At 34.4% G+C, this 27,227-nt stretch overlaps 1 protein-coding gene across 3 annotated transcripts in view; it reads left to right on the top strand.

Moving 5' to 3' along the window:
- The window catches only part of LOC143232600 (eye-specific diacylglycerol kinase-like), a 424,387-nt gene that overhangs the window by 246,404 nt on the left and 150,756 nt on the right, over positions 1-27,227 (top strand). The window contains exon 1 of one of the 3 annotated variants that reach the window (XM_076468220.1): positions 10,799-10,949. The exons of the other annotated variants lie outside the window; for them this stretch is intronic. Coding sequence (XP_076324335.1) covers positions 10,939-10,949 — 11 coding nt within the window. The 5' untranslated portion in view covers positions 10,799-10,938. Of the gene's footprint in view, positions 1-10,798; positions 10,950-27,227 lie in introns of those variants that run through there. 3 annotated transcript variants of the gene reach the window in all.

The raw sequence follows: 27,227 nt of genomic DNA, 5'->3' as shown, positions 1-27,227 counted from the left end.
AAAAGATTAAAAATTAAGTATTTTCTAGGACTTACATTGATATGTTATTAAACTGAGCACCGAAGACAATAATCTGTGAAGTCGCTCGGTTTCTACCTCTGACTACTAACTGTTATTATTAAGAACGTCTGATTAAAACTAGCTTAATTATATAAAAAACAAATGGTAAAACAATGTTTAAAAGTAGGTTGTAAGTTGGCAAACTTTGATATTTGGTATCCTCAACCTTAACAACTCTTAGAAACCTAAACTGAACGAGTTAATTTAAAGTCCCTAAATTTCAACAATAACCATCCATAATTTAAAATTTCTGATTAGATGGATGGCAAACTGTCAGCACCACCTGTCGATCACTGTTAACCGAACTGAGAAAATGACTGTCGTGGTTATAACGCTTCTACATTTAAAATATAGAACACGTACGGTAGCTTATCGCGACTCGATATTTGAACCTTTCGATTCGCAGTAACCATGGTAATCGGCATGACTTTGATTTGGCTATAACATAATATTAAGTGAGGATGATACCCGAACTGCTTTTTTCTTTTTCGTAATTTTATCAGAGCTTTGTTATCATTTGTGTTCAAGGGAAATATTTTTAATACGTTGGTTGTTGTTGTTTTTTTATTTTGCGCAAAGCTACACGAGGGCTATCTGTGCTAACTGTCACTAATTTAGCAATGTAAGACGAGAGGGAAGGCAGCTAGTCATCACCACCCACCGCCAGCTCTTATGCTACTCTTTTACCAACGAAAGGTGGAATTGACTTTCACATAATAATGCCCTCACAGCTGAAATAGCAAGCATGTTTGGTGTGACGAGGATTCGAATCCACGACCCTCAGATTATGGGTCAAGTGCCTTAAATACTTCGTTTCTGTCATTTGGTGTATTCAGAATTAACACTGCTTTTTTCTGATGCAGGTGAAGTTTCAAGCAGCTTTGTAGACACAGTGTTTGCTTTTTGGTAGATGTAATGGATACACCAATTAAAATGGTTTGGTTTTTCTAGTTAAAAATGTCGAACTACCTTATCCTGTTTTCTTTATAAAATACCTTCAATTTCTTTTCGTTTTCTTTAGCTCAAAAATTTCATGTGTTGTGATCGTTGTTATGAGAAAGTTTCCGAATCGATTTCGATTAAATTCAGTTGAAGAATTGAACTAAGTCCTCTCAAACCCTGAGTTTAGATGGATAAGCAATCGAAAGAAGGGCTCGAGTTTGGTTGCATTTGAAGTTCTACCGTTGCTCAAAGCAGAGCCAAACGAAACGACGTTTAATGCTGTGTGTAGCGTAGTACCTTTGCTAATTACTTGTATCTAGTAGGGCTGTTTAACGAATGACACATACGAACACTATTCCGTGAAGACAACGTAACGATGTCACGTAAAGCCCAGGTACGTTATATTCATATATATAAATATATATATATATATTAGTGAAATTAAATAATTATATCTAAGCGAAATTAAATGGACAAACAAAATCATGAGGAAGGACTGCGTTGAAAACAGCAAATCCTAACCTCTCATTAAGTATATTATACCCATAACATTTTTCAAACCATAAACCAAAACGCATTAACATAAAATAAAATAACCTGCATATATATATTTTTAAAAAGGATCCTAGGCTACAAACTACAACGTGGGATTATATAATGTATCCTAGGTTTTGGAGGTGACTGCGGACGTAAAACCCATATTGCGGTAGGGATACACCGTCTATCAGTCTTAACCTCCAATTCGCTAATCTCACATAAGAAAATTAGAAATTAGGTGAAAGAGATTTGGCTGCTCAAACCCACAAAGTCCCATATCTATATCACCCTTCACTGCCAAGTTAAAATAAGAAAAATAAAAAGATAAACATAAAAAGATGAAAATAAAAATAAGGTTGACTCCCATTTGGGAGTAAGTAAGGTATAACTTAACTCTTGAAGTTAGCATTCCCGTTCCTAGTATGGTAGAGATGCTAATTAACATGACATCAGCAAAGTAATAGTTTACTGTGACTGTCGTGCTTTTATATGCGGCTTAAAGTGTACATCCGCATAAAGTAGTGCCAAGCTCTTAGACGACATGCACGACAATCAAGTAGATCTGTCAATTCATTGGATGAATTTTGTTCACTCATCATAATGCTTGAAACCAAAACTAACTCAACAGCTGGTTGTGATCCAAGACAGTAAATTGCCAGTCTGTTTGTACGTAGTTCTCATCGTTTTCTTCAGATTAAGAGTCAACCAGAATCTTTGATTTCCTTGTTAATTCCTTTTATTAAAGTTGCATCCTGTATCTAACAAAACTAATAATAACTTTCTTGTAGCTTTCGCAATGTTCCTGTGGCGTCGGAATATAGATAATGTGAGAAGCTGGTTTTCATTACTACCTGGAATGTATTTTACACTTAACGTATATATTTCTCTTCTTATTCAACCATTGTTATGTAGCTTCTCGCATTCGTTCATTAGATGTGTCATACCTTTCTCTATATTATACGTATGTACATCATATATGAAATTATATATGTCATTCCTTGAAGGATTCGGAAATAACGCGAACATACACCAAAATACTGCAAATGCTTTCATGACCTTTATTAACCTTGGGCATATTTGCAGACAACTACACAATTAATCAAATATGTGTACAAACGTGGCCGTTTTTGGCATCAATGCAGGCAAGCTGTTTTATTGTGAAAAGAGTGATCTTAATGGACATCTGGCATATAGGAGGGCCTTGTCTGTTACTTAGCGTTTTTACTCTTAACACAGTATCTAGGCTCAGCGTCGAACGTCTGATGTGACGAACCGGAATCTACTGATAGCAGTCGTTTATTTATATTGCGAACGATTTTCTGCTTTATCCAGGTATCCAGGCAACAACGTAACCAGCCTGGTACTTCCTACATTCTAATGAGACAGTTCGAAGCACTTATTACCATCTTGAACAGGCTGTCGTGATCAGCCGGCTTTCATTCGTGCCATAGCTCTTCATTTGAATGAAACATCCACATGTGTTTTTGAGGTCCAACTATATTTCACGAACAATTTGAAGTACTGAAAATAGGCTTAATCACTTCAGATTTGGAACTTAGACAAAAATGTTTGAAACTGCTGAACACAGAAGCAGGTTTGGCTGCCTAAAACGCTAAAATTGGGTTTCGATACTTACATTGGGCAAGGCATAAACGACCCATTGTGTAGCATTGTGCTAATAAATAAACAATAATTTGCATAATATTTACATGAACGTTTATTATGCACCATATTTGTGTTATACTAAATTGAGAGGGCGTGTGGACATATATAATAGCCAAATGTCTGTTGTTACACGTTTAAACTCCTGAATGGTTAATCGTAGAAAAAAAATTATAAAATTATTCACTTTTATGGAATTCTTAAGATTTCATGTTCGATCCTTCAGTGTCAGAAAATGGTTATTAAGATCAAAAAGCTTTCTTTTTGAGAGGGATTTTCACTAAACGAAAGCGAGGCTTTATCTGTATAGAAATGAAAACTGTCAAAAAAGCGATAACCTTGGTAGCGGTTTTCCTTTGATAAAATGACAAAAAATAACACATGGTGGCATTTAAAGTAAAAAAAAATCCCCTCAGCAACACAGCGGTATATCTGCGGACTTACGATGCTAGAATCCGGGTTTTGATACCCGTGGTGGGCAGAGCACAGATAACCCCTTCTGTGGCTTTGCGCTTAACTTCAGAACAACAGCAAAGAATCCCGGCTGGTTTTTAGCGAATCTGAGCTCCTGTTGTGCTGGATGTACCCATTGTATCGAAACCGAAACTTTTCTGCCAACGTTGCATTAAAGTCAGTATTCTGTGTGTGTGTGTGTGTGTTTTGTTTTTTTTTCTTATAGCAAAGCCACACCGGGCTATCTGCTGAGCCCACCGAGGGGAATCGAACCCCTGATTTTATCGTTGTAAATCCGTAGGCATACCGCTGTAATAGCGGGGGGCAGTATTCTGTGATTAAAAACAATCGTATTGTAATTTTACTTACTGAAATAAAACATGGAATGACATAAGACAGTTGTTAACAGCTTACTACACAATAGTATTGTATGTACGCTCTGATCCAAGGGATTGAGTTAACTGCACATTTCATATTTATTCGTCACGGGCATCTGTTAATATTTCATAACATTGATTGTGCCTGCTAATAATTATGATATTACAAATTACGATTTTCTTACGTTTAGTTAGTGAAAAGTGTGATGATTACGTTCACCATAACGTTAACTGATCAATTTCACCCTGTTATTCTATTATAATTGTGTTCGTTCCTCAGATGTCACTTAAGATGACGTGCCAGTCACTCACACAGATGCAGCCAACAGTTGAAAAAGGACGTTTTCCAGGTAGACAAATAAATGATGTAATAGATTGGCTAATATGTATTACTCCTTCCAACTTGGATGTGCCATAGCATAATTAACGCAGATTTATTTATGATTTCTTAATACACCTGAAATAATCGTCATATTATTTTAATTCTATTTTTAGATATTACACTTTATATTCATGAACACTGAAACTAGTTCATTCTTTGGCAACATTACATTGTTGAAATAACCGTAAAATATTCACAACTGAAGTTGTTTGTTTGTTAGTTTTTCATCTTTTAGTTTGAACGGCTAAACCCTTTCAGTGGAATAGCGTTTGTTTAGTTGTACTTATATTGTTGTTAAATACATACATTTATATCTGTTGGATTTTCCCAGACTTCTAAATTCCACACATAATTCACCTTCATTTGGAATATTATTTGTAGTCTATGATAAACAAAAAAAGCATTATTATCATTTGAGTACATAATAAAGATTTTTTACATGTTGCTGTAAAGAGTTTATTTGCACCTACGTTAAAAAGCAAGTATAACTTTATGAGAGCTACACTATCCATGTTTTAGTTATGTATTTTTAGAACATCGATCGTTTGTTTGGAGGACAAAAAAAAGCTGGCGTGTTTCTATGAATATCAGTGTTCATTATAACAAGCACGTATCAATACTTGTAGTTTGTGTCATAATCATTTAGAATATAAACATTCTATTCTGGGAAAATCTAAGCCATCTGTCGAACAAAGCTCCGTGGTTTGCTGCTATTTTCAGAAGCTGCTGATCTAAAAATAGAAAAGATTTATCTGTTCACCACGCAACTTCAAACTGCATTGCATACGCTTGCAAAACGTCACGCTGACGTGGTAAATTATTATTTAACAACTATAGCGTCGGTGGCGCCTGGTCAGACAGACGTGACTTAGAAGGCATATATGACTTACGTAGAACTAACTCGCTATCGATGGTGTCGCAGGCTGGCATTGATTTGACTAGGTTGCCATGGCAACAGAGTCTGGCAGTGAGCGTCAATCGGTCCGTCGTGTATATCGTTCGAGATGCTCAGAAAACGTGATTGAGTCTGCTTTTACTGAGGAGAAGTTTCAGAAACTGATTAATCACATCACCATACCATATCCCAGCATTCTAAATTAACCCACCTTTTCTGTGATAAAGGAAATTTCGTGCTTTGAACAATATGTTGTGTTATACGACTTTTACTTAAACCTATATCGTTATTTGTTTTCATTGCAAGATTGTGAAACGCGGGGCTATTAACTGATATATAGGATGGGCTTTACGATTAATGTGCGTATAAATTTGATCAGGACCTCGGCCTTAAAACAACAGCAACAACGATAGTCATTCGGACATTAGCATCAATGAAAATTCTTACATCTATTTTGTGTTTTGATAAAGTTATGCTTTATGACATGCAGTGCTTACCGTGAAATTGAACGACATTTCTGTTTTATAAACATACATTGAAATATGTGTCAAAACATTACAAATATGTGTAACAGTTTATTTTCTAGATTTTCGTTTACACTTTCATGTTTAGAAATATTTGCGTGGCATTATTTATTTTCAAATTAGGTTATTTTTATAATGTGATGGATTAATAGCCCAAGTTGATTCTTATACGACCGCGCTGAGATTTGAATAACAAATCATTACTTATATGTGTCATTGGGAATTCTGAATTTAAAAGTATTGAGCGACATGGTGTTATTCCACGATTGGTGCTCTCTGGTTTTAGACAGTAAAATGACTCCGAGTTAAATTCGTAGAAAAACACTAGGTGTGATAAGTGAGGGTTAATAATTGTTATATGAAGGGACAAGTTGATTTTATCAGGAAGAATAAAAAGTTGTTTTATAAAGATAAACATATAGAACATGCGTCGTAGAATTATTTGTTGTGTTACAGTTCCATCTTAATTATTGCTGGCTAAAGACATCCTAACACTTGCAGATCAAGTATTTAAGATATCATAGTTGTTATGCATAATTTAATGTCTAAACTAGAATTCCCTCGCTTGTACAGCGGTGAGTCTACAGATTTACAACGCTAAAATCAGGGGGCTCTATTCCCCTCGGTGGACTCAGCAGATAGCCCGATGTGGCTTTGTTATAACAACAACAACACATACCTAAACTAGAATAATGTATAAGGCTTAGGCATATTTTATAAACAATTTTTAGGAGTAGAAAAAACATATGCATCAAGTACTGTAGTTTTTATCAAATGTGGAACTTATCTTCTGTATCTAAGTAGGTTATCATATCTTTTAAACATTAATAAAAGGCATTAAATTTACCTTTGCCAATACAACGTTACAACACCCAAAAATAATTGATGAAGTGAGAAAAAAGGAGGGTTCTAAAAATTTATGCTTTGTTATTTTATTGCAGTTTTGTCATTTTGTGGTTGTATCAAATCATTGACAATATACAGTGACTCTTAGTAATCTTTAAACAAAAACTGAGAAATTGTACTACTCAAAAATATTATTTATCCAGAAGAGAAAAGCATAGCTTCAAACATAACTTGGTTACTGTCATCAAACCGTGTTAAACTATTCTTCAACTGAAAACTATATTTATTAAGATGAGTTGGAACAGCTACGGTACAGTTCCACTTCCTAATCATATGAGCCCTTCAAAGGTGCAATGGGGCCGGCATGGCCAGGTGGTTAGGGCACTAAACTCGTAATCTGAGGGTCAATCCCGCTATTCGCTGGCAACAGAGTAGCCCAACAGTCGACGGTGGATGGTGATGACTAGCTGCTTTTCCTCTAGTCTTACATTGCTAAACTATGGAAGGCTAGTGTAGATAGCCCTCGTGCAGCTTTGCGCGAAATTCAAAACAAACCAAACCAAAGGTGCAATGACCAGATTATACAACAGTACGACCGTGAACCTCAAGCCCTTGCTATGGTCTTATGTGCTCAAAAGAGATGCATTTTTTCTGTAGAGAACTGGTGTTCTTAAGAAACGGTTATGGCACTTATTGTTTTGTAATGTCTTATTTAATACTTTCTACAACATTTATATGTGTGGTGAATGTTGTTGATAATTCCTTGAATGTTCTTGAATTATCCCAATAATAACATTACATGATAGGCCCACACCAATACTCATTCCATGCGATCAACAGCTATTTCCGTATATTTTTCCATTCTAGAATTATCTCCCTTTCAGTGGATCACACTGTACTGAGATCACGAAATATACACTTTCTTTGTAGCTTCTTAAATAATAAGTTCTCTTAAATTTAAGCACGATAATATAATTCAGATAGAAATGAAGATTTGTTATAAAAGTTAACATAGTGTGGATACATTATTTTATGTTAAGAAACGAATCATTAGATTTAACATAATAACGTAGAAGAAATGATTCGATTATGTACTACGATTGTTAATCTGTCGTAGTTAAGTATGAACGTTAAAGTTATTGTACTTTGAAGCTTGAATTTTTAATACTGAGTGAAATGTGAAAAGTAAAGATTTGCTCCAAACAACCGGTAGGTTTGGTAGATTTGTTAAAACGTACGAAAAATAAAAGTAGAATTAAATTTGTTTGAATTTCGCGCAAAGCTACACGAAGGCTATCTGCGCTAGCAGTCTCTAATTTAGCAGTGTAAGACTAGAGGAAAGGCAGCTAATCATCACCACTCACCGCCCAACTCTTGAGCTACTCGTTTACCAACGAATAGTGGGATTGACCGTTACATATAACGCCCCCACGGCTGAAAGAGCGAGCATGGTTGGTGAGAAGTAATTTCGAACCTGCTACTCTCAGATTACGAACCAATGCTGGGCTGGATAGATGGGTTTGTAATTTTATTTTTAATTATCTTACTGCAGAATCGTAAAATAAACATAGATAAAGTACATGTTTTATGAAAATGTTATTTTAATTCAGAACGACTATACAAAGCTGTTTACAAAAACCATAACAGAAGTTTCTATATAAGATAAAAAATAACATCGTCCAATCAGATTTCGCGAGGAAAAAACTTTTTGATATACGAGCTTTAACATCTCTCTATTTTAATGTAAAAATAAAAAAATCCATAAATTGTAAACTTATAGACAATTGAACGTATCTAGTGATTTCTGCATATAGCTAAGAAACAATCTATGACCACTTAACCAATTTGGGTAAAATATTTTAAACAACGAAATATTATTATTATTTGAAAAACAAGTTTGAAATTAATGATTGTTTATAACTCAGTTTTCCTGTATTGTTTTTGGAACACGAGTGATTAATTTTGAACAAACGAACAACTTAGTGAACTTAAGTTAAATAACAAGAGTTAGTCGTTTTAAAATTGATTTAGGTTTAATAATCTGGTTTTCTAATATTGGAAGTGATCTGTGAAATTTGTCGTTTTATCTGCACCTCTTTGGTTTGCCTTTCTCGTAAACATTTCTTGTTTCTCTGCGCACCGCTGTTTCTCGTATAGCCACCCCTGGTGGGACAGCGGTAAATGTACATACTTTTATCACTACAATAGTCATTTCTCGGCAGTGGACAGAACTCAGAAAACCCAATTTATGACTTTTAAGCTAAACTATATCACACGCGCAGATAAAACAATGCATATAATCGTTGAGTATTCTTTTCAAACGTATTTGATCAATTATGATAATCTGTAAAATCATGGTCGTGGAATCAGATGTCGATATTCGATCATTCATCTCTCTAGATTTGTTTGGTTTTAATGAAAACAAAATCGTACTCGTGGATGCTGCGAATTAAAATACTAATGTTGTTGAGAATACTTTCTAGATACTATTTTAAATCTTTGATAAATAGTACAATTTCTTGGAAACCTGATATACAGTGTTTAGAAAATTATTTAGCAGCCTTAAGGTGTCGTCAGGGTCCATATCAGTACAGCCGGTCATACTCAGTCTGACGACAATGCATCTTTGGAATAGGCCCGTAGCGTAGTTTTCATTGAATAAGGTTTAGTCGTAATGCTGTCATATCTAAATCACATAGTTTCTCCCTATTGCTTTTCACAATCACAGAATTTGGTCTTATTGTTTATTCTGGACGGTTCTGCAGCGTGACCATTGTGTTGAGTATGTTTTCCAACTATGATCCAAGTATTGATCCAACCAAAACATAATTAAAGCTTTTTAGTGTTATTAGAGATGAGAAAAATACACACACACACTCAAATATATAGTATAATTAAAATAAAAGGTGATAATTCACGTGAGGTGAACTGTAAAATAAATGATTACTAATTAATGCTCTTACATAGAACATTTCATTTTAAACTTATCAGTGATCACTGAAAAAAAGCAAAAATATTTTTGCATTTCGAGATATATTATAGTACTAATTTTAATAACATTTTCACTGAAACAAAAACATTGCATCAGACAGCAGGAATCAACATTCTGCCTCTAAGTCGTTTTGGTATAATATATTAATTATATTAAATTTGAGGGATGACTAGATCTCGTGGTCAATATTCAAAACTAGAACCTAATGATGTCTAAGCTTCTCCTGGGCGTTCTTAAATTATAGTCCAGACAATAATTAATCTGTAATCTCTTACAGAATGTACGAGTAACTTCCGTTTGTAAGGCTTGAAGTGACAATACTCATATCCAAAACCTATGTAAACGTTAAATGACAGTAGTGGAACATCCAAACTCCTTGTTCTAAATACCAGTAAATGGAAAATAATGAAATCTTTGCTTGGGATAATAATAACTAAATGGTATATTAATGAATTAACTTCTACCTGCAAACAGAATACAAGATATAATGGATTTAATTTATTTGTCACGTTTCAGTGTGTTTGGATTTCATCTCTGCTCTGTAATGAATTATCCATCGAACGAAATATTTAACAGCATAATACCACTTTACTACAAACTCATTCAGGTTTTATTTTAATGTGGGAAACATAAGGCACATAAGGTAGCAAATTATTTTATGTAAGATATCTGAGAAAGACAAAAAGATCATATTTGCAAATGCTGACTTTATTTGTTTACTAAGTTACACTTTTCAAACTGAAATGTGTTTTTTAGATTTTCAATACAAAACTTTAGCAAGTTGTATTTCTAAGATAGTATTTCAAATGACGATAAATGTTTATTCAATGTTTTTATAAAGGATACACAAACCTGGATTTATTGCAATTATTAGAATGCTTATGATAAACATCAACGGTTTTTAATGTGAGAAAAAAAAACACGTTTAACCTAGAGAACAAAATAGCTTTATAGTTAACACTAACATTAATGTGTTTCATTGTTAACCTGTACCTAACCTGTTTATGTGTAATTCATGTTTAGACTTTCCTTTTATGGTCTTCGTTGATTTTCTAAGGCTTCTTTATAACCACATTAGCGAATGTAATCACTGGGAGTCTTTATAAATCTTGTCGTGATGTTCTGAGGTAGCTTAGAAATATTCGTTCAAGTCCGGGTTATATTTCATAATGACCTCATAAACCAAAATTTACGCAACGTTCCTCAGAAAGTGGATTTTTGAAAACAGCAGAAAGACGCAAGACTAACAGTGAAACACTTACACTAACATGCCTAAAATGTAAGTACGTTCAACATCTTGTAGCTTTCTAATACGACTTATGATGCCGAAACTGACCGAGAACGAATATATGAACTACTTAGCTATTCTTAGCATGACGTTTATCGTAATCTTATAAATAACTTACATCGCGATAAAAATGTCTACTTTTTACTCAATAAAAGATAGTCTTTCTTTGTTTTTTGAATTTCGTGTAAAGTTGCTTGATGTCTAATGACTCTAGCCGTCCACAATTCATCGCTGATAATGGCTCTAGCCGTCCACAATTTATCACTGATAATGGCTCTAGCCGTCCACAATCTATCACTGATAATGGCTCTAGCCGTCCACAATCTATCAGTGATAATGGCTCTAGCCGTCCACAATTTATCAGTGATAATGGCTCTAGCCGTCCACAATTTATCACTGATAATGGCTCTAGCCGTCCACAATTTATCACTGATGCACCAGAGCAAATCAACACCTCCCATCATCAGCTCTTGGGCTACTCTTTTACCAGCGAAACGTAGCCCGGCATGGCTAGGTGGTTAAGGCACTCAACTCGTAATCTGATGGTCTCGGGTTCAAATCGCTGTCACACCAAACATGCTCGCCCTTTCATCCGTGGGGGCGTTATAATGCTGGTCAATCCCTCTATTCTTTTGTAAAGGAGTAGCCTAAAAGTTGGCGGTAAGTGGTGATAACTTTCTAACTTCCCTCTATTTTTACACTGCTAAATTAGGGACGGCTAGCGCAGATAGCCCTCGAGTAGCTTTGCGCGAAATTCAAAACAAACCAAACCAACGAAAAGTAAGACTGGTCGTAACGCCCGCATTTTAAAAAGACAAGCACTTTCGGAGACAAGATTCAAATTCGCAACCCACAGATTGCGATTTGAGTGCTCCAACTACTCAAACGTGATAACAGAAATGACTTTATTTATCCTAGTAGGGTTGAAATATTCTGTGCTATCACTTGTAGCTGACAGTTATATTATCACAGTATGTCAAAATGCTTTTCAATATCACTACTAAGTAATCGAAATGTAAGCTAATGGATATTTTTTTAAAACAAAAATATGTTATTTCTGAAAATCAACACCAGATGTTCTGCTGTTCATTCTATTTAAATATAAGTATTGTTGGTTGTTAATGTATTACTATGAAAAGCGTATTTAAACAAAATTCAGCGATTTTTATCATAATGGTCTTCCAGTATTTTTATTGTACTTTTGTTTAAAATATCTTTGACAGAGTTCACGTTTTGTTCATCTATTTGACGCATTTTCTCTCCTACATAAACGTATCGACTATCGTGATGTGCAAAAATATTAAACTTTGGTTAATCATCTTGAAGCATCTGAGTAAAAATGTCGTAACATGTTCAAAGAAGGACTTTCACGGGAAAAAAATAAATGCAGATTACTATTATTTAAAGTTTTGTGTGTGTGAATTATGAAACAGTACAATTTCTTATATCTATATGTGACAGAATATTGAAGAGATAGAGAAAATAAGAAGAGAAAAGCTTCTCATGCTTTCTAATAACATTAGGGATTACCTTGTTTATAGAAATACACAACTCTTTCATATTAATGAGTTTTTTAACAGTCAGTATAGATGCAAAAATAAAAACGATATTTAATAACGTTTCTATTTATGAGAGGAGAATGCAATTCACAGAGCTCTCCTAGCTCATGATTTATAAAGATAATGGTATGTGTGTAATATTTTATCCGAGAAATTATTATTTTTTTAAATTTGCATTGGGCACTTTAACGTTTTCTTCAGATTTGTTATGCATTATGATTTTTATAAGTTATTTAGAAGATATGGAGGACTTAAGTCAAATGAAGACATAGATATTATTGGAAATCAGTTTCCTTACGTAAAACGTTATGAATAACTTTATTTTTCGAAAGTGATAAGAAATAAAAGTTGGATTTCATCTTAAGTAAACTATTTTGCATTAAACCTTTCAAGTATTTAATGATAAATCTATGTACATTATACACCCAAAGAAAGCGTGGGTCTGAACATTTTCTAAGTCCTTTCTCTCTAGTTCTCTCTTCTCTAGTGACAGTAATAATTATGATACCTGATATCTCTTTGGGGGTTAGGGGGTGAAACAAAAAACCTTTTGAACCTGCCTAATGCAGTGCTGTGCTTGTAGGATTTCAGATATGTGTAGTAAGTGAATTTAGGACGTTGACTCTAGTAATAATCCAATTAGTTTTTCTTATTGGATTTGCTAGACTAGAATGGGAAAAATGCACGTGGCTCAATCTTGGTATTTTGAGTGTTATCGTTAATTTAATATCAAACTATTGTATTAATAGATTGGGGCTGTTTGCACAATTGTAACGTTTTCTGGGTAATTTGAAAATAAATACTTATTTTCTCAGAATAAAATTCATCAGTAAATCGTTTGTGCATGTACTCATACGTTATATTTTTGACTAATTTCGTATTAACTTCGTAACGAGTTACAATGCTAAAACCAGCTTCTTGATTCTCCGTTGTTGATAGAATAGAAATAGCCCATTGTTTAGCTTTAATGTTAGAAGGTACCTTATTGTTTATTAACAGTTTCGGAAACTTTTTATAAAAAGTTAGGGACTTTTATTTTAAATTAACGTTCTTGCATAAATAAAATTTGCAGTTTAAATTAAAACTGGTCTTTTTATTATCAATTATCGAATGTTTCACCTTTTTCTTAAATACATTATTCAAAATTCAATCCTATCACACGTTAAGATACTTTATCTAATAGTAGTGATTTTAAGTATAACTAAAGTATAACATTAAGATTTAATGTTACGATAGGGAGATACTTGTTAATAAACGCTGTTAGCTTTGTTGATAAAGTAGTTAAGTTCTAATACCGACATTGTTTGAAAGAAAATCTGAGTTACATGTTAAATATTATTGTTATATAAATTAGGTATAATGTTGTCTCGTGTATTTGGTAGTTAAGAAGTAATTAAGTTGTAGTGTTTGCTGTGTTTTTATATATATATAATATGAGCAATCACTCATGAAACTTACTGTGTTAGATGACAATTATTTCTCTCAATATCAATATGGTTTTAATTTTCCATAACACGTGGTTATGTTGTAAGAAATTTCTCTATGGACTTCTACAAAACGGAATATTTAAAATTAAAATAGGTTTTTACCACGTACATCTACCTTTTAATTAGAATAGCACAATAAGCAATAGTTGTTGTATTGCAATAACTTTATTAGTTAAACTATTGTTAGGTTATAACAATAATTACCATGAATAAATTTAGTGTAAATTCTATTTTAATATTACTTTTAAAAAGTACGTTTCTGTTTATTAGTATCTAATATTTCGTTAAATCTCTGATAATGAGTCGTAAAAACCAGTATTTAGACTTCATAGAAATGATTACCTATAATAGTAAATACACGTAATTTCTTTTTAAATCACAATTTGATTCGTAATTGAACAGAACGAAAAATATACTGATAGAATTATATTTCAAGATTTGTGGATTAATGCTGACTTGGTTTACTTGTTCTTATCTAGAAGATGAATGGCCAGAAGATAATACACCTTGTACTTCGCTTATTTCGAAATTCGGTGGCATTAACTTGGATAAATATCTAAAAAGTCCTTTCTCTGTCTTTCTTCTTGCTTGAAACATACTGGTCGTCAGCAACTTTTCGGCTAAGCTGAAGGGTATTGCAGAGAAAGGCCTTTTACAGGGGTTCAGTAAATTGTTGCTTTACTCTTAGAAACTAACTACAAAGTTTTGATCCGTTCAAAAATACCGAGCAGTATAACGACGTGAAACGAGTACCAATCGCAGAACATTCTACACCAGATCAATATAAAGTTTCCGTAGAGATAGGCATATAAAAACTCGTCTCTTCGTTAGTCTACACGACATTTGTGGCATTCATTGCCGGAAGCTATATTCGTTAAGTCAAAGTCTGAACCAAATGCCTAAAAAAAATAAGGCCATTGAGAACGCACGCACACATTTGCGCACACGAGACCTTTATATTGTACAACTAAGCTGTATGCAGTACATCATGGAAAATTTGTTTCTAATAGTAACTGTACGTTTGTATGATTTTCACGTCCAACTGTGCCTCACACCCGTGAAGCCGAAGAAACAGCTTAAGTGTACTGTGTCTCTCTTAATGTCACTAGGGCCGTGAATAGACACTTACCTCAAATTACATTAGGGCTAACCTTCGAACAAGAATATGCTATAAATAAGGAAACATGGCTGTAATAATAACTTGTGCTGTTAAGTTACGGTCATAGTTTATATTAAGAAAGTCATTTTTCATTAAATGTAACTAATTTCGTACTTTAAAGCACATTAATAAGTAAACTTAGTAATATGTATAAATATATGTTTTAGAAATATCTCTCAAAGCTACAGAAAGGTAGCTGTTTATATTTTTCCACATTTGAACCGCTAGACTAGAAGAAAGGATCTAGTCAAGAATACCCACCACCAACTTCTGGGCCACTCTTATTTGACCGGATAAGGGGATTTGACCGTCAGCATTATAAAGTAACCAAAAGTGTATGTGTGTGTTTTCTTATAGCAAAGCCACATCGGGCTATCTGCTGAGCCCCCGAGGGGAATCGAATCCGTGATTTTAGCGTTGTAAATCCGTAGACATACCGCTGTACCAGCGGGGGGCGTAACCAAAAGTAAAAGTGCGATTTAACGATAAGTGGACGCGAACAGTAAAATCCTCTGCTTACAGTCCACAAACTAGAGCATATTCAGTTTCTTGTGTAAAGAAAGTTTTCAGTTTTATACACCGTGTTTCATTCATAGAAGAAACCACGGTACCAATATATTTAAAGAGAGAGTATAGCAGAGAAAGAAACGTTTAAATAGAAAATATCAGCATTTTTATATTAAATGATAGCGGCACCTGAACAATGTGGTGATATTTAATATTAAATGACAGCGGCACCTGAACAATGTGGTGATATTTAATATTAAATGATAGCGGCACCTAAACTATGTGATGATATTTAATATTAAATGATAGCGGCACCTAAACAATGTGGTGATATTTAATATTAAATGATAGCGGCAACTGAACAATGTGGTGATATTTAATATTAAATGATAGCGGCACCTAGACTATGTGGTAATATATCGTAGTAAATGATAGCGGCAACTGAACAATGTGGTGATATTTAATATTAAATGATAGCGGCACCTAAACTATGTGGTGATATTTAATATTAAATGATAGCGGCACCTAAACAATGTGGTGATATTTAATATTAAATGATAGCGGCAACTGAACAATGTGGTGATATTTAATATTAAATGATAGCGGCACCTAGACTATGTGGTGATATTTAATATATATGAACGTAGTAAATGATAGCGGCAACTGAACAATGTGGTGATATTTAATATTAAATGATAGCGGCACCTAAACTATGTGATGATATTTAATATTAAATGATAGCGGCACCTAAACAATGTGGTGATATTTAATATTAAATGATAGCGGCACCTGAACAATGTGGTGATATTTAATATTAAATTATAGCAGCACCTGAACAATGTGGTGATATTTAATATTAAATGATAGCGGCACCTAAACAATGTGGTGATATTTAATATTAAATGATAGCGGCACCTGAACAATGTGGTGATATTTAATATTAAATTATAGCAGCACCTGAACAATGTGGTGATATTTAATATTAAATGATAGCGGCACCTAAGGTATGTGGTGATATTTAATATTAAATGATAGCGGCACCTGAACAATGTGGTGATATTTAATATTAAATTATAGCGGCACCTAAGGTATGTGGTGATATTTAATATTAAATGATAGCGGCACCTGAACAATGTGGTGATATTTAATATTAAATTATAGCGGCACCTAAACTATGTGGTGATATTTAATACTAAATGATAGCAGCACCTGAACAATGTGGTGATATATAATATTAAATGATCGCAGCACCTAAAATATGTGATGATATAACTCTTTTTTTCCTAAAAATTTGATCTTGAACGTTGTAATAGCTAGGGTTATTAACTTTGTTTCGTGCTTGTAGCTATATTATTGGATAATTGTATTTTGGTGTAATGTTTATTTACAGACTTGAAGAAACAGTAACTAACTTTTACTGTAACTTCCTTTTCTGGCTAAGAACTAAGCCTGTCATACTTCCAATTTAACAAATACAAAATCAATATGTAATTTGTCGCCAGCGCTCTTGTCTTTAGAAAGTTTTCTCTGGAGGATTATAATAAAGGGTTTCTTGTTGTAACGAACGTTAACACGTGATAGGCTAACAAAATATTGATATGTTGAGTAGGAATTAATTATAAACTACTGTAGTGGGGGCTCATAAATAATTAGCTCAATGAGCCAAATGCAGCCAGTATCTTAATTAATTCAAGTAAGTTTGTACTGGCAACCAATTCACTCATTCATGATAAAAAGTAGTTCTGAAGAAAACTCGTTTGTTTTTTAGTAATTTCCTTCTCTCTCTACGCTGCAATATGAGGACTTTTATAATGTGGTGAGGTTTGATTAGTGTGGGCGAAGATAGATTTTGGTGGTAAATCCAAAGAGACATCTTCCTTTGCGAACTTACTTATCACTGGTAAAAGTTAGATGAAAAATACTTGCTATAACTCATACAGTAATAAACCCGTTGTACATGCACTGTTTTAGAATTTTTATTTTTATTTGATACCACAGCTGTGTGATAAATCATCACAATCAAAATATATGTGTACAAGTAATGAAAGGAAGTGTTTGTTTCAGAAATTCGTGCAAACCTACATGAGAGCTGTATGTACTAGCCGTCCCTAACTTAGCAGTGTGAAACTAAAGGTTAGGCAGCTAACTCTTTGGCTACTCTTATACCAATGAATAGTGGGATTCACCGTCACTTTATAACACCTCCACGGCTGAAAGGGCAAACATGTTTGGTGTGACGGGAATGCGAACCTCAGCTTAGGAGTCAAACGTCTTAACCACATGGCCATGCTGAGCTCGTGAAAAGAAGAATATAAATTAATTTCTGTAATCATACAACACAAACGTTTTGTAAAACAGTCGGAAAACAGTCTGACGAGCGTTTATGATTTGATAATTCGCCCGAGAAACATTTGAGCTTGCTTAAAATAGTCTAAAACTTATTATCTTAAACGAATTTCCGTGTTACAAATCAATAATGGTCTTTGTGGCATGAACTGCTTACGTTTATCAGTTAAAAGTCAACGTTATCATTCAATAACATTTTGTTTCAATAGGATAGATTCCAAAGTTTTTCAAGCTTCGTTTAATTGGGCTCGGCATGACCAGGTGGATTAAGGCGTTCGACTCGTAATCTGAGGGTCGCGACTTCAAATCCCAGTCGCACCAAACATGCTCGCATTTTCAGCCGTGATGGCGTTATAATGTGACGGTCAATCCCACTATTCGTTGGCAAAAGAGTAGCCCAAGAGTTGGCGGTGGTTGGTGATGACTAGCTGCCTTTCCTATAGTCTTACACTGCGAAATTAGGGACGGCTAGCGCAGATAGTCCTCGAGTAGCTTTGCGCGAAGTTCCAAAACAAACAAACAATCGTTTAATTTAAAACAATAAACCCATCAGTCACTGATATGAGCGTCACTTATATTCTATCATACAAAATATATTATGATTTATAACATTTTTTTTTATAAATTTCAGCGCGCTCCAAATATTATTTGTGTCTCAGCAAACTCCAGATATTCATAAACACAAATTATATTTCATAACACGTCAGGTATTATTAAATACGCAAATTATGTTTCATCACACACCAAATAACCCCAAACCCACAAATTATATTTCCTAACACGGTAAATATTCTTAAATACGCAAGTTAGCTTTCACCCCCCTTCAAATGTTCATAAATACATAAATTATTTCTCATCACACGCCAAATGTTCATAAACATGTAAATTATATTTCAGTTAATGTCAAATGTTATCACAGGTATATAAACAAACTGTTCTTCATCACATGCTAAGTATTTTTATTCGTGTACACCAATGTTCATCTAACCCCCACAAAATATTTTTAATACTAAAGAAAATACAAGTTAAAGTCACCTGGTGGTATACATATAACATTAGAACGGCTTCATAATAACTCGAAAAGAACAATAAATCTGTGTTAGGAGCAAAGATTCGTGAATTATAATAACAGTTCTTAATTTTGCATGTGAATAATATCAGCCATCATATATGACGTTATTGCATCACGCCTTCTGGTTTTTCGGCCTGGAAATGACAAAACAAGCAACGTTACACGTTATCACCAACAGTGTCTGCCTATATATCCTGTACCTGCCAGGCGATACTGAAATTATGTCGATTCAAGGTATTGATTCTAAGTCCTTGTAGCTGGCTTCACAAACACTTCTACAGTTTGCTCGCATTAACCTCATTGTAATCAACGACCTTACATCCTCGCATTCTTTACTAAGCGCCGAGAAATCCGAAAGAAAAGAGATAAATTGCTTTTCATTTTCAGGGCACGTCTGTCGTTCATGAATAACATTTGTGGTACAGTCGAGTTCTCTTTGTTAATTAACTGATTTAGTGGAGTAAATCTTTTGTGCAACTTTGCTAAGGACAGCTGCAGCATAGCTAAATGATCTCACAGAATTACTCTAACCAATTCTTTATTTTCAAACTTTCATTTATAAGGTTGTCTTCACCATTTCAATAAGTGTGTTCATTTCTAAACGCTTCTACTAATATTGCCCGGCATGGCCAAGCGTGCGACTCGTAATAATCTGAGGGTCGCGGGTTCGCATCCCGTCGCGCCAAACATGCTCGCCCTTTAAGCCGTGGGGGCGTTTTAATGTGACGGTCAATCCAACTTTTCGTTGGTAAAAGAGTAGCCCAGAAGTTGGCGGTGGGTGGTGATGACTAGCTGCCTTCCCTCTAGTCTTACACTGCTAAATTAGGGACGGCTGGCACAGATAGCCCTCGAGTAGCTTTGTGCGAAATTCAAAAACAAACATTTTACTAAAATTTTGCTGAAGACAAAAAATTATTCGAAAATCTTAACGTGGTTAGAATGAAGATGCAAATTTATTTAAAGCTCACGTTTGTGTTTATTCTTATTTCTCTGTTAGTACCAATAATTTAGTAAAATTTCTACGTCTTGAACTATGTCCTTATAGAGGATTTTGAGTTCATCCAGTATTAAACTAACAATTATTTAATTAATAAATGTAAGTAATCACCAACCTTCTCGGCTTAAGTTCCCTTTATTTATCAATTGTTTGTTTAGCACAAAGCTATATAATGGGCTATCTGTGCTCTGCTAACCACAAGTATCGAAACCAGAATTTTAGCATTTCAAGTTTGCAGACTTATCGCTGAGTCTTTGGTAGGTTTTCTGTTGCTAGGTTTGTGAGAAAATATTTTTCATTTTCCTTTGACTTGAACACCAACCAATAACTGCAGGTTTTATCAGACAAAATTATATATGTTTAATATAATCGTGCTCTTGCTAAGAGAGAATATACATGATCTTATGTAAGAAATCTATATAACTGTCTTTCGGATCAGCACTAAAGGATTCGCTTTGTTAGATTAGACTTTTCTCGACTACTGGGTTTGACACCAGCAGTCGACGTTTGTGTATGGAAATAGGGCATATTACTATAAGTAGAATAAATTTGTCTTTGCTTTACATAATTAGAGAAACTATGCGAATTTCTATAAAACACGTGTTCTTTGTCCATGCAATTTCTTAACGTTATTAAGCATTTCACTTACAATTACAGGAAAGCAGTAGCCATATGTAGAATGGTGAGACTTTCCTTTGACACGAATGGTGATGATAAAAGCTTCGAAATGGCCCCAGATACTTTCATTAAGTTCGATTCGTTACTTGATTAGTTAGGTTAAGTACTCCTAATAAAACAAACGGTGGAATTAGCTTTTTCGATACTCTAAAGTTTCTTAATCAGTTAAAATGGAAATTAAACTTAAAAAAATATATATTAACTTTGTATTTATATAAGAAAGGTACCATTCTTTTATTCTTTAAACAAGAAAGTAATTCTCATTTCACTGATTTATGTGTTGATTTAGATGAATATCAGAAATATATTTGAATGCTGTCAAAATATGATAATGACTGTGTTTGCATGAGAACAAGAATAAGTTCATTATACGCTCTTGGTGAGTGTTTAATACATAAAAAAAATTAATTAGACGGTAGTACGGAAGGTTAAGGACATATTGTTAAAGATTTTAAGCTTGTATTTCAACATATCAACTGTAGACCATAGGGGATATAAAATCGCTACATATTGACACTGTTTGATGTTTGTTTAGTAGTATTATGCTTACAAAAACTGATCGATTTTCAAAGAAAAGGTAAGTAGCAGTTTCTTCCGACGTAAAGTTTTTATACACTCAGCTCATAACGTCGTGTTCAGATTGGGGAATTTGAGCTTCCAATACATGGCTATCCTTTTGTTTTAATAGCATTGTAAGACAAAATAATATGGATCAATTTAGGGCATCAAAAGCATCCACAAAGAGACCTTCAACAAGTCTTGTCCCACCCGTGGTGAACCAAGTATGATGTTTTGAAACTAGTAAGAATTTACAAACTCAAAGGTCAGAAACAAATAAAATAGCAACTGTCGTCCACGTGCCCTAGGCAACAGTATGCAACTTAACCAAGAAGAATTTCCGTCTGGAAAAGTGACACAAGTCGCATGTACAAGATGTTTCGACGACATGTTCGTTAACAGTTGTATATCTGAAGTAACTGGAGTATAAAACTATATCATGCTACAGAACCTTGCAAATGTATTCACCTCCCACCAGTAATGTCACATTTTGATGAAATACAAATAATAGAAAGAATTTTGTAATAAATTTATTTTTATTCAAAAGTCTAATAATCGAACTTAACACTGTTATGTGTGAAAAAGTTTAATGTCGGCAAAACCTACAAATAAATTATATAAACTGAAGTTTGCTGATTGGACAAGTTTTCAGCCCCTTAAGTCAGTACTTTGTGGAAATACCTTTGGTAGCAATTACTGCTGTGAGTCTTTTTCGTCAGCTTTGCAAAATGGGATGGTGTAATTTTTGGCCATTCTTCCTTACAAAACTGCTCTAATTCTGTTAAATTCGTTTACTGATTGCAATTTTAAAGTCTTGCAATAAATTTCCTATTATATTCAAGTGAAGACTTTGACTAGGCCACTTCAGGACGTTCACTTTCTTCTTTTGAAACCACTCCAGTGTGGCTTTGACCTTGTGCTTCTGGTCATTGTCCTGCTGAAATGTGAATTTTCAACTTAGTCTTAGATTCTTGGCTGTCTCAAGCAGGTTCTTCTCCAGGATTTACCTGTACTGCTTCCCAGTTCCTGCTTTTGAAAACCATCCCCATAACATGATGCTACCACCACCATGCTTGTTGACAGATGGAGTGGTGTTGACTGGGTGATGTGCTGTGTTGATCTTACACCGGTGTAGCGCTTTCAATTTATATTACAGAGCTCATTTTTGTCTCATCTGACCAAAAAACATTCCAACACGTATCTGCAGTTTCATTTACTTGCTTTATCATAAACTCCATACGATATTTAAGATGGTTTTTCATTAATGACTTCTCTTTTGCCACTCGTCAGTAAAGGTCAGCTTCGTGTAGGGACCATGATATTGTCGATGTATGAAGACTGACTCCTACCTCAGTCATGGATTTTTGCAGATCTCTCAATATGGCGTCCTTAATAAATTTTCTGCTTTCCCGAATGCCTAATTTGGAAGAGTGGCCTGATCTGCAGAAAGACTGGATGGAATTAAGCACATTTTAATTTTTAATGATGACGTCACCGTACTCAAATAGGTAATCATCAACGTTGAAAGTTTCTTGTGACCTTCTACCAATCTGTGCTTCTCTGTCACTTTATCCCTGACTTGTTCAGAAATCTCCTTGATCTTTATGGTTGCTTTGTCACTATATGAGTTGTAGCTTGAACAGATGCATTAGTCTGAAGTCAAGTTAAATCACTTTGATTTACACTAATTTTATAACATTTCAGGCTAATCTTTTGCTCCTGAACTGATTTGGAACTGATGTAGCAAAGGGGTGAATATCTTATGTAATTGATAATATTCTAGTTTTCTTTGAAAATTTAACTTACATAATATTAGTGTCTTTTCAGTTTTCTCAGCTTGGAGTACATTGTGTAGATTATAAATACAAAAACCCAGTTAAAAGCATCACGATTACAAGCTCAGGTGGCAACAAAATGTGAAAACTTTACAGGGGGGTAAAGTAGTCAGACGCAGAGCCTATGGATTTCGAGTGCCAGTAAGCAGCCGCCCTTGTATATTAAAAATATTAATTATGGGAAGACTTGAGAGGAATACTCTATGAGCATTACGCCCTTACTACTTTGTAATGGAATCTACGCTATAGAGCAAGAGCTATTTTCAAGACCCACGGTCGTCAGACAAAACAGGATCGGACGTGGCGACATGGGTTATAGTGACGTTGTGAGGCTCCAAACTCGTTTTAATTTGACGTACTCAACTTCTACGCAGAATTTTTACATACGTGTCAGATACGACGAAAAATTGTTTGTTAACATTTGTCACATATCTCAGTATTCACGCACGTAAGATGTAAGACTTAAATTTCAACGAGAAGTAAACTGAGTTCAGTTAAAGCATGCTAGTAAACAGGTAAGCGACACTTTCCATACAATGTGCACCAGTTTTTACTGTGAAATTGGGCATCAATGTACGGTACACTTATCAGATATGCAGATGAGATGTCGTATTATATTATTTCTCGTTACATACATCACGGCTATTGAGTGTTTGTATGTGAATGTTTAATACATCATGAAAGTCGGCGGAAATTGTATGCTGGTAATTACCACAAAGCTTAGTTGTGTTGTTTCAAAGAAGTATGCTTGTTTACTATATACACTGCTGGCCAAAATCTTAAGGCCAATAAACATAAAGAAAAAAATATGCATTTTGCATTGTTAGACTCAATCACTTATTTGAGTAGAGCTTCAAAAGATAAAAATAAGAAAAGGTGAAATGAAAATAAAAAACTTTTTTAGCATTTAATAGGGAAAACGTGAACACTATGAAATTAACCAAAATACTAGCTGGTCAAAAGTTTAAGACCATACCAAAATGAAGTCCTAAACAGGAGAGGAAATGGCCAACAAGAGGTCTCATTAATGAGTTGCACGGCCATCATTGCGAATAACTGCAAACATTCGTTTTGACATGGTCGATATAAGCATTTGCAGAAGGCTGGCTGGAATGTTATTCCAAGTGATGAAGATAGCTTCACGAAGATCATGCACTGTTTGGAATTGACGTCCATTTCTATAGACTTCCCTTGCCATCCACCCCCAAATATTTTCAATGGGGTTCAGTTTGGGCAAACACGCTGGATGGTCCAAAAGAATAATGTTATTCGCCATGAAAAAGTCCTTTGTCCTGGGGGCATTGTGTATTGCAGCGTTGTCCTGCTGAGAGATTCAGTCATTTCCACACAAGCGAGGGCCTTCAGTCAATTAGGATGCTCTCTTTAACACGCCAATGTAGCCAGTTGCTGTTTGACGCCCCTGTATAACCTAAAGCTCCATTGTTCCATGAAAGGAGAAAGCACCCCAGATCATGATGGAATCTCCCTAGACCATCCTGGTTAAATATTTTCTCATCAGAGAACAAAACCTTCTTCCACTTTTCTACATCCCATGTTTGGTGCTTCTAAACAAAGTTTAACCGAGCTGTTTCGTGGTGTGGAAGGAGGCGTGGCCTTTAAAGACGTTTATGGATTTTAAAGCCTTTCTCTCGTAGATGCCATCTTATTGTTCTTGAGATGCATTCTGTGTCCGTAAGGGCCTTAATCTGGTTCGATGATAGGCCGGTGTCTTGCCGGACAACCCGTCGAATCCTCCTACTCAACGCCGACAAAATTTTCTTGAGGCGACCACTTGAAATTGTCGTTCCGTATCCCTCAGAATCTTCTAAGAAAAATTGCAACAGCAGTTTTACTATGCCCAATCTCACCAGCGATGGCACGTTGAGAGAGACCTTGCTTTTGCAGTTCGACAATTCTACCACGTTCAAACTCTGTCAACTTTTTAAGCTTTCCCATGTTGTTACCCAATGTAACACAGGAGATGTCAGTGGGAGATGTTGACGACGTTAATGCTTGAACACAAATGACTAAATTCCGTTTCGTGTTTACCGATTAACGCTTCTTTTCAGTATGGTCTTAAACTTTTGACCAGCTGGTATTTAGGCTAATTTTATTGTGTTCACATTTTCCTTATTAAATCCTAAAAATAGTTTTTCATTTTTATTTTCCATTTTTTTTCTTTTCATCTTTCGAAGCTCTACTAAAATAAGTGGTCTAACAACGCAAAATGCATATTTTTTCTTCATGTTCATTGGCCTTAAGATTTTAGCCAGCAGTGTATATGTGTATATATATATTACAAAAAATAATTTATTGGTTTATTAATGTGACATTAAAGTATAAAAATAACTACGTACTTCACATTTTAAGGCATAGTTTAGTCACGAAAAAAAAGTTTATTGCTTTGATATTTGTGATATAATGTGTTAGGTGACTATAGTATTTTAAATGCTATGGTTGTGTTCATATTACTTAGGTCCCTTAACCCTCTTATCCTCTTGTTATTTAACATTATTACCCTACGGTAACCCTATTTATTTTCATTATGTCTCGTGTAAGATTATGTTTATGAGCATGGTATAAAATAAATAGAGGTTATTTTAGGTTTTAAAGTACTATAATTACAGAATATTCTATTCAAGTATTATTTCTTATGTTTACAAGTGAATTAAACAAGTTATACAAACTATCACAAAACTAATATTACATAAAATAATATCAGTATTAAATTCCCGTTAGAAAATCCACAAACATATTATGTTATTTAAATCCTTTGGAATCCATTGTACAACTAAAACCACCTTTATAGCTTATACAATAGATATGTCATTGTAAGTTGACGTTATTAGTTGTTATGAATATTAGTTAATATTAGGTATGCAATCGGAATTTCATAGCTATTCAGGTAGTTCCAAACAACATTCCTGTGCACGTGCTGTTTTCCCACATGATAGCTCGCCTGCATGCAACCCTGTCATTCGTCGATTTATAACATCCACAGGCTTAGTTTAAGCTAGATTGGAATAAATACAGTGATAGGTGATCTTATTATTATTCCTGTGTAGAATAGATAAGACCACTAAGGAAAGCGTACTTCTAAGATTAATTTTTCCAAAGAGCCCATCCGTTTTATTTACAAACCCTTATCAATATAAAAATTAAATTAGAAAATACCTCAAGTTTTAGTTTCACGCAAGGATAATAAATTTTGATTCTGAAGCAACTAATATTTAGGTAGGAAGATGTGGTTTGGAATATCATATTATTACTAATATTATTGTAAAGTGACGTTTAGTTTAAAATATCAAATCACTAGTAATATTAATTTAGGCAGATACGTGATTTGAAACATTAGATTACTGCTCATATTAATGTGATGAGACATGTGGTTTAAGATATCAAATTACTATTAATACTAATGTAGAAGGCCCGGCATGGCCAAGCATGTTAAGGCGTGCGACTCATAATCTGAGGGTCGCTGGTTCGCATCCCCGTCGCGCCAAACATGCTCGCCCTTTCAGCCGTGGGGGCGTTATAATGTGACGGTCAATCCCACTATTCGTTGGTAAAAAAGTAGCCCAAGAGTTGGCGGTGGGTGGTGATGACTAGCTGCCTTCCCTCTAGTCTTACACTGCTAAATTAGGGACGGCTAGCACAGATAGCCCTCAAGTAGCTTTGTGCGAAATTCCAAAAAACAAACTAACTAATGTGGGAAGAGTAGGGAGACATGTGATTTAAAATATCACATTAACTGCCAATATCAATGTAGGTAAGCTAACCTTATGTTAGCGGGTAAAAAAATATTTGGACACTCGGACTTGCATATCAAATTACCAAACGATAGTTGTTATTTTGAAGACTTTGTGTTACTAAGACTGTGATGCCAGTTATAAGTCATGTGACTGACCTCTTGCCATGAAACACTGAAGTTTTCGAATTGCATTCTGAATCGTATATTCAAATTCCACTCACACGTGGTAATTAATTCCGTTTTACAGTAAATATCTATTATTTTAAATATTTCATTCCAAAATACTTTACGTACTTTAAATTGGTTTAGTTAACTCCAGA

This window comes from Tachypleus tridentatus, chromosome 11, assembly GCF_004210375.1.
Source record: "Tachypleus tridentatus isolate NWPU-2018 chromosome 11, ASM421037v1, whole genome shotgun sequence".
In the NCBI taxonomy this organism is placed as follows: Eukaryota; Metazoa; Arthropoda; class Merostomata; order Xiphosura; family Limulidae; genus Tachypleus; species Tachypleus tridentatus.
This window is presented reverse-complemented; position numbering and strand designations above follow the sequence as displayed.